Raw genomic sequence first — 20392 nt, 5'->3', positions numbered from 1 at the left:
AAAATGTAATCGCCGTCGTAAACGTAGATCGAACTGCTAAAATTCCTCGGTCTGAAATAGCTAAGATTAATGATTAATCTAAACGAAACTTTGCAAATATTTCGGGACATTATATCGCTGAAAAGACCTGCGTTAAACGCGAGCGTCTTTACTACAACGGATTATATAATGAGGAGAAGAAAGACGAGCAGTAGATGATGATGCATTTGCATAGAAAGAAGAAAATGTGACAGTACCCCTTAGCGAGTAGACTTAGTATTATTTTACTTACCTTTTCTCAAAAATTTTTTCTCTTTTTCTTTTCTTTTTTACTTTTTTCTTCAAATTCGAGTCATCGAATCCATTTTCATAATTATGAAAATCCATGAGTTATTTTGCGTGAGATTAAATGGAAGTTGAAATAAGTTAAATTAAGTTAGACTCGTGCGTATAGAGTAATAGAGAGAGAGAGAGAGACAGAGAAGGAGAAAGAAAGAGAAAGGATCCGAATTTCCCTAACTGAGATATGATATTTGTTGAAACATGACTTTTAGGTTACGAAAGTACAGCACCCGTGGCGGCCATAATGGGTCCTCGGGAGCAAAGGGTGCCATCGGGGTCGACGATCACCCTAAGATGCGTCATATCGTCTCCATATCAGACTCGTCCCATCAGGGGTGTACAATGGCTTCAGGATAACAAACTCCTAACATTCCAGGTAATGTCGCTCTCAGCACGTTCCAAATTTTATCGGCACGGATAGACGTGCTGCTTTAATGAAATTTCCTTTTTGATGCTTCTATCGCAAGGAAAAATCGTCGCGAGGCAGCAGGTAAAGCGAGAACGCTCGTAAATCATTATTGCGAATGTGGGTCGCGCTTGCTTTCCTTCTTTCACTTTTATCTCCGTTTCTTCTTTCTCTCTCTCTTTTTTTCTTTTTTTTTGATTTTCTTTTCTTCTCTCCCCTTTCTTCTTCCTCTTCTTATTCTTATTCTTATTCTTCTTTTGCCTACTGTCTTTTCAGATTTTCGTTTATGTTGTCGTTCGATCATTCCATGCCTCGCATCGTTCATCCTCGCGTCGCTACCCGGAGTGATGAATTTTTCTGGATCCAACACTGTCCTAGCTCGTTCGAGTTTTTCATCTCGCGATGTACATACGTTCGAACTGCTCGTGAACGTCAAACTGTAATAACGATTTTGCCGACCGATGCGATCGAAGTGTCCCATTTTTCTTTTCTATTTGAAAAAAAATAAAAATAAGACTCGCTAGTTCGTTGTAACAACTCCTCACTCAACTCGTTGCTCACATGGGAATGTACGATTAATTCTATTTGCTATTGGAAGATAGTGGAACCGGTTGTAAAAGTTATTTTCTCTTTTTCTTTTTTTTTTCTTTTTTAATTTCAGGCAGCTCGCGGTGGTATAAACGTGGAAACTGAAAAAGGTGCGGCACAAACGGTCTCCGAATTGACTTTAGCTGCCGTCACGGAAGATGACACAGGGAAATATTCATGCAGACCAGCGGAAGGACGATTAGACACTGTGATGCTGATCGTCGAGCCAGGTAGCTTATGAAATACCTTATTGTTAGATATTTTTCAATTCGCTGGAAGAACGAATTTATGGTGAATGGAACGTAAGAAAAGTTGAGAGCCTATTTCTTAAATCGTCGTAGAAAACTTGGTTCGTGGAAAAATGTTCGTATCTAGTAATGTATGACAGCGTGTACGTAGCTACGTATGTAGTAGCTACGTCGAGAAATCGAAGACGTATGTATGTATATATAGCAGGACAAACCGTTTTTCCGAGCCGATCTAAAGCGCGCCACGCGTCCTTGGGATTACTCGAAACACTTAAAACTTTTGAGAAGGCGGTTGTAATAATTCACGCGGAAACTATTTGCCTAGCTGGCAAGCCGACGTGGTTGGTTGTGGGAAGGGAAAGAAGAAAGAAAAGTAGAGCAAAAGAAGAAGAAGAAGAAGAAGAAAAAGAAGAAGAAGAAGAAAAAGAAGAAGAAGAAGAAGAAGAAGAAGAAGAAGAAGAAGAAGAGGAGGAGGAAGAAGAAGAAGAAAGAAAGAAGAAAGAAGAAAAAAGAAGCAAACGCGATGTACGTGCGTGTAAAAAGAAGGAATCTTGGTTTGGGTTTCTGGGAGGAAGGGTAAAGCAGCAGAGGGTTGAATAGAAAAAGAAAGACACTAAACAGGAGTAGAATAAGAAAGTTAGAGAAGGAGAGAGATAGATAAATAGATAGATAGAGAGAGAAAGAGAGAGAGAGAGAAAGCGATGCAGGTGGAATTCAATAGAAAGGGTACGAAGCAGACTTTCTATTATCATGAATTTTCCTTCGGAAATTATTGCGGGAAAAATCGTGGCCACGACGCAGGACGCATCTTCACATTTTTCTTCGGTTCGCGATGTCGCTCGCAATAGAGTTCGCGTATGGTTGCATCTACACTGCTAATTCATTCGCGGATAAACCGTGATCGTTGTTCTAGTTCTTTGAAAACGATAAATCAAACTTTCGTTGAAAATCGTTCAACCCTTTCATGGAACGGAGATTTAAGGAGGTAAGGATGTTCGTTCTCCTACCATCGTGCGCTAGTTTATCAGTTATCTTTTATGCGTCCTTTATCGTGCTTTTCGTTTCAATCGACTTTGGTTATTGTCGCAGGGAACACTAAAACACATCGTATCGCGATAAAAGTGGTTGCATCGTAAACTATACGATCGAAGAAGAGCAACGACGATGACGACAAAGACGACGGCGACGACGACGACGACGACGACGACGACGACGACGACGACGACGACGACGACGACGACGACGACGACGACGACGACGACTACGACGACGACGACGACGATGTGGATGAGAAAACGAAAGGAAGTCATTTGCGCGGTAGGAGAGAGTGGGTGGGTAAACGGAAGAAAGGGAAAGGGGATGAGGGTGATTCAGCGGATTTTTGGCGAGGAGACTCACGCTCGGTAAGCCGATAAAAAGGCGATTCGAGTACAGTTGCAACCAGGAAGACTTTTTGTTGCAAACCAACCGAGTAGTACCTCTGGAGGGAAAGAGAGAAAGAGAGATAGATAGAGAAAGAGAGAGATAGAGAAAGGAAAGAGGGTGGTAAAAGGGGTGGTTGGTTCGGTGGCTGTCTGAGCTAATTCTTATGCGATCGTAAATAACGTCGCGCATATATCAAAACTTACAGCGACTAGTGCTCCCGAGCAAGCCCCTCGCAGCCGGCGCCGCCACCCAGTGCATTTGCTCTTCGCCGGCAGCAACCTCTTTCACCCCTTGGCAACTCTTAGCCGTGCCTCCGAACTCGACGTTTCCTTCCACCTTTTCCTCACCCCGCAACCACCTCGTCCCCGTCACTTACGTTCTCATGACAGAAGAGCCCGCCTGCCAAGACCATTTCTGTCGGCCAGTTGAAAGATACAATTCCACGATTCTATTAATTAAGAAAGTTAATTACGTTGGAATTCAATTTTCCTAATTGCACATCACCGAGTTTTCGTACTTCGTCCCTTCGCTTTCCTTCCTTCCACCCACCGCTTCCAAGCTTCTTTATCCCTTCTCTTCTTTCATCGACCATCACCTGCCAGTCTTCTCACTCTGCCCCCTTCTCTCTCTCTCTCTTTCTTTCTCTCTCTCTCTTTCTTTCCTATTCCCGTTCTTTCGTTCTCTTTTCAGTCTCGAGGGTACAGGTCCAAAGTTTTTCTCTTCAGTGCCCTCTTTTAATTTCGCTATCTCTCAAATCAAGTGGCGCTTCCTTCTTCGCCGTTACCTTTTCCCCGTCTCTTCTAACCCCCTGGCCCGTCACTTTCCTTCTACCCATACCCTTTTTTTTTGTAGAACGGCTACTTCTTCGGGTATATCATTCGCGAAAGAAGAACGGCGAGAGGTCGTTTCTGAATCATTTCCTTCTACCCTTTCCTTCTGCCACTCCTCTAGCACCAGCCCATCTCTGTTCATTCGCTTTTATAAAGCTCGTCCGTACGCCTTTTGTTCTTATTTATTTAATTTCGTTTCGTACGATATATATATATATATATATATATATATATATATATATAATCTACTGTATATAGCAGTATTTCCATTTCTGCCTTTTTCTTCTCTCTTCGTTTGAAGACTCGTTTGAACGCGAAGAGTTAACTCTTTCACTCTTTCTCTTACTCTCTCTCTTTCTTCCTTTCTCTCGTACTCTTTTTCTTTTGCATCGCTCTCTTTTGCGTTGATCTTTTTTGTAAATAATGCAAATGGAAAGTCGATCGTCGGTCTTAATGACGGAACACGAGCCATCCCCTGCCCCCGAATATTTTTTATCTTTTCTCTCTCTCTGTCTTTTTTTTTTTTTTCTTAAACGATTACTGGATTATTATTGCGCGAAAGTTAGATTTTATATTATGTTCTCGTTTCTCGTATTTGTTCTAAAGGAGAATGAGTTTCTCTCTTCATTACGACACGCTATCGACGAAACTATCGTTGAACCTGATAACTTTCGTTCGTTTCTTAGTTCGAAGAATACGACCCACTTGCCTTAAGCTATTACAAGAAGAATTAATTATTACTTGCACGAGTTTTGTGGGGCAAGCTCTGTCAGAAATGAAAGGAAGAGAGAGAGAGAGAGAGAGAGAGAGAGAGAGAGAGAGAGAGAGAGAGAGAGAGAGAGAGAGAGAGAGAGAGAGAGAGAGAGAGAGAGAGAGAGAGAGAGAGAGAAAGATAGAGTCGCAACAGTTAATAAATCGTTTAAAGAGGATAGACCAAATTTAGACGAGGAACGAAGTAGAAAAGTTATATCTTTTTTTTTTCTCTCTCTCTCTTTCTCTCTCTTTCTTTCTGCAGTGATTTATTTAAGAACATAGAATTTAATAACGTCTTTCATTAAGTGATCACGGAAGAAAAGTAAGAAGAAGCGTAAGGAGATACAGGAGAAAGACTAAAGAAGAAAGTTAAAGACAGAGATACGGAGAGAAAGAGAGAAACGGGAATTGACTTGGAGCCAGGATAGGTAGAAACGATGGCCTTGGGAGCCGTTAGGTATTAAACTCTCCGTAAACTTGCGCACTTCATTCTGCTTTCTATATAGACGTAGTTACACATATATATTTAAAAATCTTTAAAGCGATCATAAATCGAGTCGATGACTCGAGCGTCGTCGCACGATCGCACGTGGGATTTCCGATAGTCCAAGAGCTCTCTCCAGTGACGCATATGTTGATAGGACTTATCATAGAAAAAGGAAGAAAAGAGAGAAAGGAGAAGGAAGAAAACTTAGAGTATCCTCGTATTCTCGAATGGGTCTTGGAAAAGAGGAACTCAACGGATGGATGTTCGGAAAGTCTTTGCAACGATCGATCGATAAATCTATCGATCGATCGATCGGTGAATATTCTGAGAGAAAATTAATGGCTCGAATGATTTAACGACATTCTTCGGCGCATAGATTCGCATTCGAAGTGTTAAGTAGACTTGCCGGAGCTTGAAATGCGGACTAAATTGTGCAAACCGCAAGCAATAGGAGTGCGCATCGTCCAACTATCGTGTTCCAATGTCGGTAGCAAATCGAACGTGCTCGAAGGATTTAACTCTCTCTACCCATACCTTTCCCCTTCTCCTACTCCCATTTGATTCATCGGACGAACACTTTGCCGAAGCGTAGTATACCACCGCGAAGAGCACGTCGCACGCTTTACACGCTCTCTCACACGCGAACGCCACGCGTTCGTGCACGTGCTTCTCTTGACTCGTGCGTACGACAATCATATGCTCTTTCTCTCTTCCCCTTGGATTTGATGCATATATGTACTATGTATGTACAAGGTACACGCGCGCACGTCTTCAAAGACCGTTATTCACACGTAAGAGCGATTATCCCTCTAACTTCGGTCTCTATTGACCGGACGATTCGTATAGGTAACGACGTGGCTTTCCTACGAATGCTTGACCATTGCTATCGCCATTAGACACATACTTGTAGATACGAGTAGATACACATGGATACTTCCAAGATTAGAAATTATTTTCCACGCTTCGGTGATATTTACATACGATCTTTCCGATATACCTATCTCCTTCTCAAGATAAGATAATAGATAAAGTACTTTGTTGTAAATAGAAATGGATTTTTTTCTTCGTTAAATAATGATAGGAACGTATCAAGTCGAATGCGTGTTATGTGTATATCGAAACTTTATATGGGAGGTCATTTTTCAAATATTAACTCACGCGCCGTGATCTATTTTCGACGATTTCGTCGATCTTCGTGTCATTAAAGAGAATAACATAACGTTTGAAGTCGCGTTTAATTAAAGTAGTTTCAAATTGTTCTGAAATTGTCCTGACTTCGAGAAAATGTACAAAAGAAGTAAAAATGAAATCTTTTGTTAACCGTAAATAAGCTTTCTGAGAGGAAACACGGAACATTTTTTCGCCCGCATATAAAACGTTAAGAGCACGTAGTACGAGGGTTTAAGGTTGTTAGATTATGCGTCAAGTATCATCGTGTAGTCGTTGAATCTTTCGAGACATTTAAAAATTTTTCATAACAACGTGATTTCATTCCGAGAGAAGAAATTAAAATTTGTCTTCTTTTACGCGACTAAATGGCAAGGAAAATGAAGATAAAATGATAACGTAGAACACACGAGTTTCAACGTCGTCGTAGATATCGGTGTTCAAAGCGTCAGCCTTCTGGTACACGACTTGTACGCGGTCTTAAATGAGATTTATCGTTGCCGGTAAATTTTAAATTAACCGCGGCCAAGTAAAGTGCGTTCGAAATGGAACTGGCTCCGTTGCTCCGTTACTCGTGGTAAATACTCATTTATTAATGAGTCCTTCCAAGTGAGGGAGCGTGCTACGGTACGAAGAAGCTAGTGGAGTGTCAGTAGGTACATTCAAGTAATATTATTTTCTTTTTGTTTCAGGAGAACGTACGGAAGCCATGCAACGTGACGCCGAATACATCTCTTCCGGAAATGACGTCAGCCACTGGTCCGGGCTTTTACTTCCGTTGTCATGGTTTCTAATACTAGCATGAATGAAACAGCCGATTTTAACCGCAATAGTCCGAAACTCAAAGTATTTTCTATTCATAATATTTCTATCTCTTTCTATATCTCTTAAATCTTTCTATTTTCACATGAGAAGTACCTAAAGAAACAAAAAAGACTAAGAAAGCTTACGTCTTATGAGAAAGGGAGAATACAGGCGCGTTTAATAAGTTTCATAAGATTATTGCTCTTTTTATAGTGAGAAAATGGACGATATCAGAGACGCGTTGTTCCCTGACAAAAAGAAAAAAAAGAAAGAAAGCGTCTTGTCGTTCACGTTTAAGTTAGTAATTTATACACGATCCTTTTTTTTTTACAACGAAATCGCATGCACTTTGTGTGCAAACTTATTACCTATAAAGGTATACCGTTTTTTCTTTGCACATTTTACGAGGGTAAACACATGGAAGCATACGTGAACACGTTTAAGTATATACATGCACACGTATACTGTTCAACCATTTAACTTCTCGTTCGTTTCTCATTAATCGGACCTACTTTAATTATTTCTGCTTAGATACGTATTATCGTTAATTCAGTTAGTCGTTTAAGAATCTACTTTTTAAAGTCAAAAAGAAACTTCGATCGACCAATGGTCGAAAACTCAGGCATCTCATTGAAGAAATAGAGCAAGGATTTTTTTTCTCTCTTTTTTTTTTTTATAAGAACGACGACGATAAAATGTTGAAGTGATAGAGGAGGGGGTAGGAAGGACAGAGGGGGCTACGCTTGACTCGCATTAAATCTTTTTCATCGTTAACTTATTTTCTTCGCAAATAATTTAGAGAGCGAGCGAGTCACGATACTTCATTTCGTTCACGACGTGCGAAGCCATTCGTGTCCTTTGGCCGTTCTCTCTCTTTTTCGCTCTCTTGTGAGCGCGCGATAGCATCTCTTTAAATGACGCTTTTAGGACCAGTAAGATTAAAGTGAGCAAGATGCGTCAAAGGACGCGGAAGTAATTTGATATCGCATATCGTAGCCTGGTTCAGCCTTCAGATACATACTTCTTCTTTTCTTTTTTGATTTTTTTTTTTTTGTAGGACATGCATATACTTTTTGATTCAGACCAGAAATTCTGAATATAGTGGAAACGTTCTTTACGAAAAGTGCAACGTGGACGCCTCGTTCCAACGTTTCATCACCGAGAGAAATCTAGAAGTTGATCTCACACGCTTTAGATAAATCTGTCTCGTCGCAGGGTAAATCTTAGTCGATTGGAGTAAGGCTAGTTAGTTGTTATATATTTTTCTTTTCTTTTCTTTTCTTTTCTTCTCTCTCTTTTTTTTTATTTTCTTTTTTATAGGAATAAGTCACCGACGAACGCACATATGTATCAGGGTCATAGTATTTTAAGGATTCTTTGTTTTTTATTTTTTATTAATTTCTAAGTCGAACGATCACTTTAATATTATATAATAAAGCGATTAGATCGCATCGAAAGCATCGTACGAAATGGCATAGTAAATATGAAGACATTTTTATTCCTTGTTCTTTTTTTATTATTTTTTCTTTTCCATTTTCTCTTGCACTTTCCTATCCTAAGTAGTAACTTGCAACACAGAAGATGGTATATAAAATGCGGAACGCAAACGGTAAGATGGCGAGATGCTTCGTGCCTGAAAGTTAAACGCATTATCGCGTCGAAGACATCGATGATCGTGATGGTATGGGAATATACGAGGGATGAGAAAAGGAGAAGAAGAGGAGAATGACGAAGAGGAAGAAGAGTAAGAGAGAAGCAGGGTGAACGCATCACCATTTTTCTCACCCTCGTTTCTCCACGTGCACGTGACAAGCGTTACGTAAATGTCGCTGGTTTGAGTTTTATACTCCATCTTGTTCGCCGACTGAAGTGACAGATATATACTGCCTCGAGTAGAAGGGAAGGTGAAATTTCTCTCTCTTTCTCTCTCTTTTTCTCAGTCGGTCCGAGGGGGTCGAGACGGAGGAACGACAAGAGTCTCGTGCGGAAAGAGTTACTATCCCTGCTACTCGGTGCTCTTGTCCAAAACTTGAAAAATAATTCAGGGCACGGTAATGTCCTGAATATAAAATTCACGAGGGCGCTCCAGCAATTTTGTCCTGAAAAGGATCTCCTGCCTCAATCGAGTCCTTCTCTTTCTTTCTCTTTCTCTCTTCTTCATTGTTATTCTTTTTCTTTTTTTTAACTTTTCGTCGGAATTTCGTCCGTTTTATATTTACATCGAATCAGGACTTTTGGTCAATTTTGCATCGTTCGTTGTTACATGAAACTAACAATTCTCTCTCTCTCTTTCTCTCTCTCTCTCCCTCTCCCTGTTTATCTGTCTCCCTTATTCTCTCGGTAACATCCTTTCGTATTTTAATTAGCGTACGTGTAACAGCGAACGCTCGCCACAGTTTGTCGCTTCCATTAAACATATCGATTTTCTCTTAGTTCGCATAACAAGACAACGCGCTCGCGTAAACTTTCGATGTAGGCCAGGACGTGGACAGAGTTGGCGCGTGATTATGCGCGACGATGGCAGAGCTCGATCGAACGGATTGAACGTAGTGTTGGTGATGATGATGAAATAGGAAGAGGATGGTGAAGAGATGGAGGAGGAAGAGGAGCGGAAGAAAGCAAAGAACGCGAATCGAAACAAACAAGATTTTATCTTATAGATCAATGATCCGTTCAAAGAACACACATTCCTTTCGAATTTATCTATATTAAATTTACACGCTTTTCTATACTTTGTAAAAAAAGAAACAAAAAGATGGAAACAAAAATTGCGAGATTTTATCGACTCGTTTAACGATCGAACACGAGTTAAATGTGTTTAGATATACGGATTAATACCTGTCATAGAGGCCGCCTGTCCTATGTTACTACCGTGTTTCCGACTTTATTAATAGTGGCTAGTAATAGTTGTTTTAATCGATTAAACGCTCGCGCGTTACGTGAGCAGATATCGTGGGACAGTTTGCGGAGATTAACAGTCTACGTTTGCGATTCGGTTACGATGAAGGTTGGTGGTAAGAGGGGCTAAGAGGAGAGAGGAAAGAGATAGGCACTTAAGCGGTGCTAAGGTAGAGGATAAAATAATACTAAATTTATGAGAGACCGTGAATCAACGTGCTTTATGATTGCTCGAGTAACGAACGATAAATGGTGGGAGGACGTCGTTGTGCGTCCCAGCTTTGGGTCAGCACGAATCGAACGAGGTTTTCTCTTCGATCGAAGAGGTACTAGTAGTGAGAGAGGGGTGAAGTGAGAGAGAGAGAGAGAGAGAGAGAGAGAGAGAGAGAGAGAGAGAGAGAGAAAGAGAGAGAGCTTGAAAATTGGAAAACTGTATTGTCCGGCAGCTGCTTCGCTCTTCTGGGACACATTCGTTAGTGGCCACGTATAGCGACGATAAATTTTACGCATACGCCGTATTTCTATCTTCCTTTTCTTCCTCTCTCCCTATCTCTTTTTCTATCTCGTTGCCGAATTTCAAATTAAAGATCAGCTTATCACAGACTATTACTATTTTGTACCTGGTAAATTTCTAATCATTCGGGGATTGAAGTTTCTACTTTGGAACTTTGTCCCCAAAAGCGAATTGTTTTAATCTTCCTTTGTAAGAGCCAGAATCAGGTTGTACGAATGATAACGTTCGACAGGTCGAAATTTTCACCTTGAAATTTCATCGTACGTTCGTGTACTCGAAAATGGCTGCTACACGACTAGTTACACACGGCTTACGTATATACATACGTATGCATATGTATATGCATATCGTGTATATGTATGGGTAACGCAGGAAAATGGCTCGTTTCAACGCGATGGTTTTTACGCAACGTTGTTTTAAGCTACGGTCGTTCGAGGGAAAATTTCAGGGTATCTGTGACGATCGGATGCTGGCTAATTTAGGCTGGCCATTTTCCACCGCTGTCGGGCATGTAAACAAAAAAATTGTTTTGCCAATAAAGTGCTTGCCATCTTGCCCCGTTAACGTGCGATTCAATTTCGTTGTAACGAATAGCCGAAGCACCGAACGCTGGTAACTACTCTCTCGTCTACTCCATCCATGTTCGATTCTCCCCTTCTCTTCTGACCACTCGCGAGAGGTTTCTAGGGGGTGGTGAGAAGAGGACGAGGATAGGCCAACCCCTCTCCCCGAGGCTGGTTCGCTGACCCCTTTCAACCGTAGCACCGTGAAAAGCTCGAATGGCTCTTGGCTATCGAAAAACAATTAAACCGATAAAATATCGACAAACACGACCGGATAGACGGCTGATACTTTATCGGTCGCACGAGAAACGCCTTCGATCGTGCGATTTCGTGTGCCGATCGTTATGTACTACTTCCTCGAATCCTACCATCCTCGCTTTCCATTTCCTTTTCTTTTCCGAGATTCCAACGTTGGCATCATTTCTACCGGGTTTCACGTTGTTTTCTATCCCTTTCCTTTTTTTTCTCTTTTTTTTCCAATTTTTCGTTCGTATCGAAAAGCACGAAAGTGAGAGAGGGAGAAGGGGAGAGTAGGAGGGGGAGGGAGGGAGGGAGGGAGAGAGAGATAGATAGAAAGGGCGAACGAAAGAATAGTATCTTTGACAGCAATCCTCGAAGGCGTCCGAGTTATTCATCACGGTCAGTTAATCCGATGAGAAGATAGAGAGGTATTGTATTATAAATGGAGCATCAATTGATAATAATCATTAGAGAGACTCCCTTATTTTAACTATCTATAAAATATTCTCTCAAAAATCGATGTTCACTTTTTTCTTTTTTTTTTTTTTTCTCTTTATAAAGTACACGAACGTAATGCGTTTAAGCCGCAGAAAGTAAGCTACGTTCATTCAAAAAACAACTCCATCAATGGTTTCGTTAATTGTTATTTAATGCTTACGTTAAAAACAAAAAATCATGGATTCGAAATTAAAAGCAACAACAACAACAACAACTCTGTTCGAAATATTCGTCTTTCGGTATTTAACAGCGCGATTCGTGGGCATCCGCATTATAACGAAGAGACAATGTGCTGTGATTTTCATCGTGATTATGATGTTTGACAACAAGCCATTGTTATGCGTACGTGGATGACGTAAGTTGATAGAACGTTTACAAACGAATAATTATTTATATTCGAAAATACTAGTGCTTTTGTTTGCGCGAGTTGTTAGTTTATTTTTTTATTTCCATTTTGTTGTGCTGGAAAATTTTTCGTTACGATTCCAAGAAAAACAATGAATTATGGTTTAAATCGAGGTAGATGTCGACATACAATAAAAGGAATCCTTTCGTTGATACATAACATAGTCTGTTGCTAGTTGCTATCCTTTTTCTGTTTCACCCTCTGATTGTTATACACGACATTGTTTTTCAATTGTCGGAGGTCAGCGCTTTGTATCTAGTTTGAAACGCGCAGAATGCCGAGGCATCGCCTATCTATGCGGTGGCACGTGAAACGTGCGTGCTGGATCGTACGACTATGTATTCTATATACACGTGTTTCGAACTTCACCAATGTGACAATTAACCAAGAGCGAGAGAGAGAGAGAGAGAGAGAGAGAGAGAGAGAGAGAGAGAGAATCAACCAGCGAACAAATCGAGACACGACAGAACTCGAATTTCGTGAAATATTGGACTTGTTCAAAAAGCACACGCACATATATTTGTGACGTAGCAAGAGAGAGAGAGAGAGAGAGAGAGAGAGAGGGAGGGAGAGAGAGAGAAAGAATTGTCATAGAAATGGGAAAGGTAGTAAGTAACAAGTAAAAAATGCGATTATAAACGGAAGGGCATACCGAAGAAAGAAAGAAATTCGCTTTTATAATCATTACATTTATTCAAACAGTTTCCACGTCAATGATTACTTTTTTTTTTTTACAGTATAATATTCTGCATCGCATTCTGTCCCTCGTATTTCTCCTTCTAATATTTCATCTGTTTCTTTCCTTTTTTTCTTATTTTATTTTATTTTATGTTTTTTATTTTTCATATCCCTCTTTGCTCGTTTCCTCTCGCGTTTCGCATCTTTAAATTTATGTCGACTTTTCTCGTATAACGTGATACAGTGTGTCGATTATGAATCTTTTATATACAATGTCTTCTAGACTTACTCGTTAGTGTACAATATTTTCGGTAAGGATACGAGTCGCAGATATCAGTGAGCTAGGTCACAAGTCAGCTATAATTGTTTGCACGTTATTACGTTTTTTTTTTCGCCTATCGATATCTTTCCGTTCAATCGTCGTAATATCGCGCGCGGAAAATCGTACGAGAACGCGCTGACGTTTTTTTCGCTATGCCACGCATTCGCTATCGTGAATCGTTTAATCGAAATCAATGACGGAAGTTTGAGAATTGAAATTAACGTGTATCATACGAGTTTTCAAATAAATTTTCGTTATCGCTAACAAGGGATTATAACAAATGATCGAACAATCGCTTATAACTTTTCTTCGCGCAACATTCTAATCACATCGCCAATAACATAACGCTTCTTCTCTCTCCTTTTTTATTTCTTTTTTTTTTAATTTTACTTTTAAACTCGAAACAATTTAATCTCATCCAATATTATGAAATATCATTTAATTTTTTAATCCATAACGCTATATATCACACCTCTGCAAGAAATCGCAGTCTTCTTTCAATCGCTTTAGATTTTGTTTCTTTCTTTATCTTCATTTTTTTTTTCTTTGATTCTAAAGATATTGTCCTTTCACAACGACGTAAATTTGCATTTTATAAACTATACAACGAACGAATAATATATCACGATCGTTTCTCCGTCTTCGAATTCGTGTCGTTCTCGCATCCTTGATCATCGCTCTGTAATCTCCGGGATATAAGGTTATAAAAAATTTATATAACTTTAAGTTAATGTCTTAAGATTCTAGGCCTTATAATATTCTTTTTTTTTTATCGTTAGTCTCTAACGAGTATGCTATAATCAAATAATTACGTTCTATCTTTACGTTACGTTACGTATTCAATTATCTAACTCTCGAACGAGCGCATTCGATTCGGAAATTTGACTCTCGAGGGGCCGTACGCTATCTAGGAACGCGAAAAAAAAGAAGGAAAAAAAAGGAAAACAAAAAAAAAAAGAATCACGAAGAACGAACTCAAAGCTTTTTTATTTTTGCCTCGTACGATTTTATTTCTACGATTTAAACTCGATATTCATTTTACGATGCATCACGATCGAAGGCCGTTCTTAACGAGAGATATGTAAAATATCAGAGATGACAGGAATCGTATCGTATTAGAATTGCAAAGGAAAAAATGTAGTGGAATCATATTCCAAAGAGTATTATAAAATTCAATCGATATCATTAAACGCAACGGTAATAGTTGTATGTCAAAAACGACAAAAATAATATATCGAAAAAGAAGAAAAGAAAAAAATAAGAAAGAAAAAGAAGAAAATCGTCGGGTATGGTTTTCTTATTTCTTTAACTAGATTCGCAAAAAGCGATGCGCGTTACGATAATGTGATCGATCGGTATATAAGTTATATACAACGCTAGTTCGAACTTAACGTTACGGAACGAATTCTTCTTCTTTTCGCGGACAATTTATGTATAATTTATATATATATATATATATATATATATATATATATATAATGTATATTTATATATAAACGCCTTAGTCTGTACATCGAGGTTACGTCGAACCATAACAACATCCAAACATCCGCTTTTATATATACAATTTTAACTTATTCCACTATCTATATTCCTTTTATTTAAATAGGTACTTTGATTATAATGATCGATCGTCGACGATGATTAGCTTAGAAACGCTCGATTCCTAAGGAATCTTTCCCCGCGAGTTTCCCTTTGAATTTTCGGGTTGATTCGATGATAAGGGCTAGTAGAGGAGGAGTAGGGAATCGTCGATGTATTCCGGTTACAGTACACATACCAGTAGATACGATCTCGTTTTGAGAATTAGGTCGCGAGCTTCGATATTTGTTCGTTAGCTTCGTCCTAGTCTAACCGGTTTGTAACTTTTGATTGTAAAGCGTGAATCTTTGCGTGTCCGCACATCACTCTGTCTCTCTTTTCCGTATCGTGCACATTGAAATCGTCTTTCGAAGTTTCAACGCGATTTACTCGTTTGATTTTTTAGTCGATATTGATTTAACTCGTATTTGCTCATACTCTTCCCTTTAGGACGATTCTTAATTCATAATTCTAAATCTTTCGTTTAGCCTCGACGTTTCACACAACAAGGACCGCTCACCTTAGCAGGTTCGAGATCAGAAGAGTAGTACCAGTGAGAAGGATGATCGGTACGGTGCAGAAGACGCCACAGCTGCCACCGTGTTGCATAGCTGCTGGATGTTCGCCTGAAACATCGAAAGATATATGTTTTCTTTCGTTTCTCTCGTTGTTAAGCAATCGATCAAAAGTACATATGTACATTTGATCTTTTCGTAAAGGTAGGAAGAAGTACTTTTTGTTTTCTGAGCTAATATTTCAACATTAGATAAAATTTATCGAGATATACCAATCCGATAAAATAAGACCGTTGAATTTAGATATATACATATAAAAACGATATGCGAAGATAGCGAAAAGAGATTTCACAGATGGATAAAGAGAAGGAGAGAGAAACATGTACGATCGTAAATAGTAGTCGATAAATATGATAAGCATTGATCGGTTCTTATTGTTGGAAAGTATAGAACGAAAAGCATAGAAATTTACGGAACCGAAGGGAAAGCCATTGCCGAGCTTAATGACGAAAGTTAATTTCGCGTAACTTTGTCGCTTAACCTATCCGACCGGTGTCTCGTTATCGAAAAATGGTGACAAGCAAAAGCTTCGCACGCAAGCGAGTCGCGTCCTCGCTTAATCGCGTTAATAGCACGCGGCGAACGGCCGAGCCGTGGCCTCTCGAATAAACCAAAGTTTATCGCGAAATAATCGAAATTTGCGGTCAATTTCGCGGAGTAATCAGCTGTGTTTGAAATAACGTCGATGACCAATACGGCTCGACCACCGATCGGCCGGTCGATCGGTCGGTTGGTTGGTTGGTCAATCGGTTGGTCGGTTGGTCGTACGGTCGGTCGGACGATTTGGCTGGACGGTGTTACCTGTGAATTAATTATGCAGACGAACTGCCGCGCATTAACTTCCATCCAGGCATGCAATACGTACGCGGAATTCCACTGGGCGAGGATATCGCGTATTAGCTTAGATGATCTTTCGCGTTCGTTCATAGAAAATAGATCTAATGAGAAGGCATTAGGTTGTAATTAGCGGAACTATTGCTTTATTCCGCGGAAAGCAATATCATCCCGGAATATTGTAAAGCGTCGTACTTACCGAAGTAACTTACTCCCAGAAGGGAATAAGCCATAAGGAAATTAGAATTAAATATTGAACAGACGATCTAATATATTTCATATTTAGCGTTTTCATTAAACTAAACGTATTGCGAATGATAGAAAAATATTTTACATAAGATTAATATTCGTATCTAAGATTAGATTCGAGAATAGATATCATTGTTCGATCGCAAAACACCTCTCCCTTTCTTACCGGTGTAGATCTTGCTGGTGTAACATCAGCGTGTGTTCTTGGCAAACGAGCCGTGTCCGATCGACAGGCCGGAATGTCGAACTTGCCGAACAAGATATTGCGCGTGTTATCGTGAGAGAACGTTTCTCAGCTGACGAGAGTTCGAAGCCGAATAACTTGGCGCGGCCCCAATATACGGCCCCAATATATGGCCACGTCAAACGTAATGACGAAGGAAATTTCTATCCTTGATGAATGAACGGCCAGCTTTCCTTTCGAATTGTTATATTTCGTGGCATGTTAGCAAGTTGTACGATGCATTGAAGTTGCATCCCGTTGGAAGAGACTCTGCGCCCATATCGGCCATTGTTATACAGATAGATAGATACATAGAGAGAAAGAGAGAGAGAGAGAGAGAGAGAGAAAAAAGAAAGAAGATAGAGGCAGAGAGAATTTGTTGAATAATCGTCAAGTGCGAAAGGAAACTCGATCCTTGGTCTTTAAAATCGTCCTTGTGGAAGATCATCATCAAAGTTTCGTCGGAAGGAAGGGAGAAAGTAAGTAAGCACTCTCGTGAGTTTGTTCCTTCCTCTTTTCTCCTTTGACTGTTTTTCCGAGAATCCTATTTCGTAGCGACGTAGCTTAATGATCATAGTTTATCTCATCTCGTACGAGAGACTTAGTGATTTTCCATCGTTCCCTTTCGCATGATAATCCGGAACTCGGCTTAATTAAACGTTGAAATTTCGCTGTGGCAAATTCCACCCTCGAATTAGGATATTTCGTTCGAAATTGGAAATTGGAACGAACGAGGAGAACGAAATACACTTGGAAAAGTTGTCGAAAAACTTTCCGTGCTTCGTCGTTTTACGAATCATTATCTATCTCTCTCTCTCTCTCTCTCTGTCTCTCTTTTTCTCTTGGAAAGAACGCTTAGAACGGCGAGAATAGTAAAACGCGCGGAAATGAATTCCCTTTGCCGTGGTATTCGTGGTGTTTTTTTTTTTTTTCTGAATCTATCGAACCGTAATGATGGCATAATTACGGTTGCGTCGTGTACCTTGTTGCATCTCTCTTTTACCAAAGACATTTGGAGCATTAATTTGGACGGAAAAAATATTTACAACTTCTATCTATTGGTTTTGAAAGACAGTTTAATAAAAAAAAAAAAAAAAAAAACAGTGAAACGATGTGACACGTAACGCAAGTAAAGAAAAAAATGCGGCCAGGGAGAAGAGAAGCCATTGAAGATCATAACAACTGCGCGGACTTTGCATTGAATCACCTTCTCTATCTCCCTCTTTGCATTGTTTTTCATTTAACGTCCTTGAATCAGGGACGTTATCGGATCAGTTAATACGTGGAAATTAAATGTAGCTATATACGTAACTTTCGAACGTATGGGCGTTGTTTCGGACTATTTGTGCGTGGGAGAACGTAATCAAATAAAACGAATAAGTTCTCTTTCTCTTTTTTTTTTTCATACTCTATTTTTCAATAAAATTTTTATAGTATACGTGTATGTATGTACGTATTCCAGATTGATTCTACATGAATAAAAAGCTAAACTAATAAATGCTATAAAAAAAGCGAGCTTACCATTGAGGACATGTACCATCACGCTTGCCGGATTCGCGTTGCTAGGAATGCACGTGTAATTTCCACTGTCGCTCAATCTGGCCTGTGTTACGAGAAGTCTGCTCGTCGTGCCGCTTTCGGTTTTCTCGGTCTCCAAGGATACCCCGCCCCTGTGGTGAACGCTGAATTAACAAAGATACTTTGATACTTTTCGTGAGCATCCGTTATCGGTCTCTTTGAGTTAATCCTTTCTTTTCTCTTTCTTTCTTTTTTACTCTCTTACTCTTTCGTTAAGTTATTTTTTTAGCTAGATGGATGATATTGTTCAACTTAGCGAACAAACAAGTGAATGTACCTATTCTTCTAAAATGCGTTGTTTTGTGTAATTATATTTTATATGAAATATATAACGTTCTCAGGTGTCTCAAAGGTACAACTGATTTTAGCAAATTCGTACCTGGGGCTGTCGAAATCCACTACAGCTCCACCGTGATGCCACGAAACGCTGCTCGGAGGTGTACTTTGCACGTTAACAGTGCACATGAGGCTTATCGTACTACCCTTCTTTACGTAGACGTCCTCCTGTCCCATAATCTTTGCTTGAGCAGCTGCAATACACAGTCAGAGATTGTTCCCCTTAAAATATTCTGTTCGTGTATTCGCGCTAGACGGCTGATTAACGGATTCGCCAAGGATAGAATCTTAAATCTCCCGGCGTTATTTTATACTCCTTTGCCCTACTGCTCTTATGCTCTTGAGCTCTTTTTTTCTTCTCTTTCTCTTTTTCTTTTTTCCCTATTATTTGCTTTAATTTTTCAATGGAAACTTTTTAGGAACGTACACGGATATCATTTGACGTTTAATCCATTGCGTTACAAGCTATTTTAGTAGAATTATTTTTAAATACTAACGTGGATTAATTGACTTGAACGAATGTTTGAACATCGACTTTAAGGTTTCATTATTTTTTTAAGAACGATCTCTTTACTTATATTTATTTATTTATTTATTTATTTTTTCACGAATAATCATCCTTCTTCAAGATTTTATTTTTCTCTTACCGTATTTCTCACGAAAGCTTCTTTACATGAATTTGTAAAAGAATGGATAAAGCAAAATGCGTGTTGACTCATACATACATATATGCGGAAGCGGATTTATTTACATATATGTACTAACAACGAGCAGCCAGACACAAAGAAACATATAGGTAGATATATAGGTAGATATATAGATAGATAGACAGATAGATAGATAGATAGATAGATAGATAGATAGATAGATAGATAGATAGATAGGTAGATAGACAGACAGACGGATAGATAAAGAGAAAAAGAGAACGATATACATAGATAGACACGCAGAAAAAAGAGACGACGACAACTAGAGCTACGAGAGATCGACAGCCTGGAAAAGGAGTCCCGTTCTTGCGTGATTCTAACCTGAGTTGAATGTCCGTCGGATGGAGTTCGGTGCGGTGGTGGCAGGGACAGGGGCACTTTCTGGAATGGGAGGACAGAAAAGATAGCGAGTTAATCGATTTCGTCGAACTCTGGGAGGTCGGATACTACTATAGCATAAGCAAGCAAGCAAGCAAGCAAGGAAGCAAGCAAGCAAGCGAGTGAGCAACTCGGAATCTACGTTCGCGAAACGAGCGAAACAAAAATAAAATCGTGTTCTATATAGTGAGGAGGTGGAGAAGGAGGAGGAGGAAGATGATACGATTCAAAGAACGAACGTCATTTCCGATGGGGTTGATCGTATTGTAAAGAGTCGAGCAATAAAATTGGTCTTCTACGATCGAAAGTTCGGGCAATCGAGTTACGGGCCAACCGAACGTAGTAACGCATCGTGAATCGAGGTAATTGGTTACGCTTAATTAAAGTTACCTATGGGTTTTCGAGCGTGTTCGTACGTTATACGTATATACTTACGTACATATGTATGTACGTGTAGATCTTCAAATCAAATCGCATCGGAATCGCTCGTTTCGAATTGCTCGCATATAACAGCATTGATTGTTCGCGAGGTCATAAATCGAGGAATTCCTTCAACAATCTCGACAAAATTCGGAGATAAAATGATCGAATTATTATCGAATCGATAGTCCCGTGAAAGATCGAACAATGGACGTTTCACATCGGCGTTTTCATTTTCGGTCATCGAATTGCGAATTGTCGAAAAGCGAATGAAACTGTCTACGGGTGTCTCATTTTAAACGATATCGCTAAATATCTTCGATCCTTTTGCTTTTATAAACAAATGTTTCAAATAAAAGTTGC

At 39.5% G+C, this 20392-nt stretch overlaps 2 protein-coding genes across 13 annotated transcripts in view; one reads left to right on the top strand and one right to left on the bottom strand.

The window, feature by feature from the left end:
* Positions 1-8391, top strand: part of LOC127062043 (zwei Ig domain protein zig-8-like) — a 53321-nt gene extending 44930 nt beyond the window's left edge. For 6 of the 7 annotated variants that reach the window (XM_050989643.1, XM_050989640.1, XM_050989642.1 and 3 more), the window contains 3 exons: positions 534-697; positions 1389-1545; positions 6918-8391. In XM_050989643.1, the coding sequence (XP_050845600.1) occupies positions 534-697; positions 1389-1545; positions 6918-7030 (434 nt within the window). In that variant the 3' untranslated portion in view covers positions 7031-8391. The remainder of the gene's footprint in view (positions 1-533; positions 698-1388; positions 1546-6917) is intronic. The other variant, XR_007781050.1, reaches the window with a different exon arrangement.
* Positions 8392-12821: 4430 nt separating this feature from the next.
* Positions 12822-20392, bottom strand: part of LOC127062048 (basement membrane-specific heparan sulfate proteoglycan core protein-like) — a 128739-nt gene continuing 121168 nt past the window's right edge. For 3 of the 6 annotated variants that reach the window (XM_050989651.1, XM_050989654.1, XM_050989655.1), the window contains 4 exons: positions 19553-19612; positions 18568-18718; positions 18132-18292; positions 12822-15355 (listed from right to left, as the gene is read on the bottom strand). In XM_050989651.1, the coding sequence (XP_050845608.1) occupies positions 15246-15355; positions 18132-18292; positions 18568-18718; positions 19553-19612 (482 nt within the window). In that variant the 3' untranslated portion in view covers positions 12822-15245. The remainder of the gene's footprint in view (positions 15356-18131; positions 18293-18567; positions 18719-19552; positions 19613-20392) is intronic. The other 3 variants (XM_050989656.1, XM_050989657.1, XM_050989658.1) reach the window with 3 other exon arrangements.

This window comes from Vespula vulgaris, chromosome 2, assembly GCF_905475345.1.
Source record: "Vespula vulgaris chromosome 2, iyVesVulg1.1, whole genome shotgun sequence".
NCBI classification, from domain to species: Eukaryota; Metazoa; Arthropoda; class Insecta; order Hymenoptera; family Vespidae; genus Vespula; species Vespula vulgaris.
This window is presented reverse-complemented; position numbering and strand designations above follow the sequence as displayed.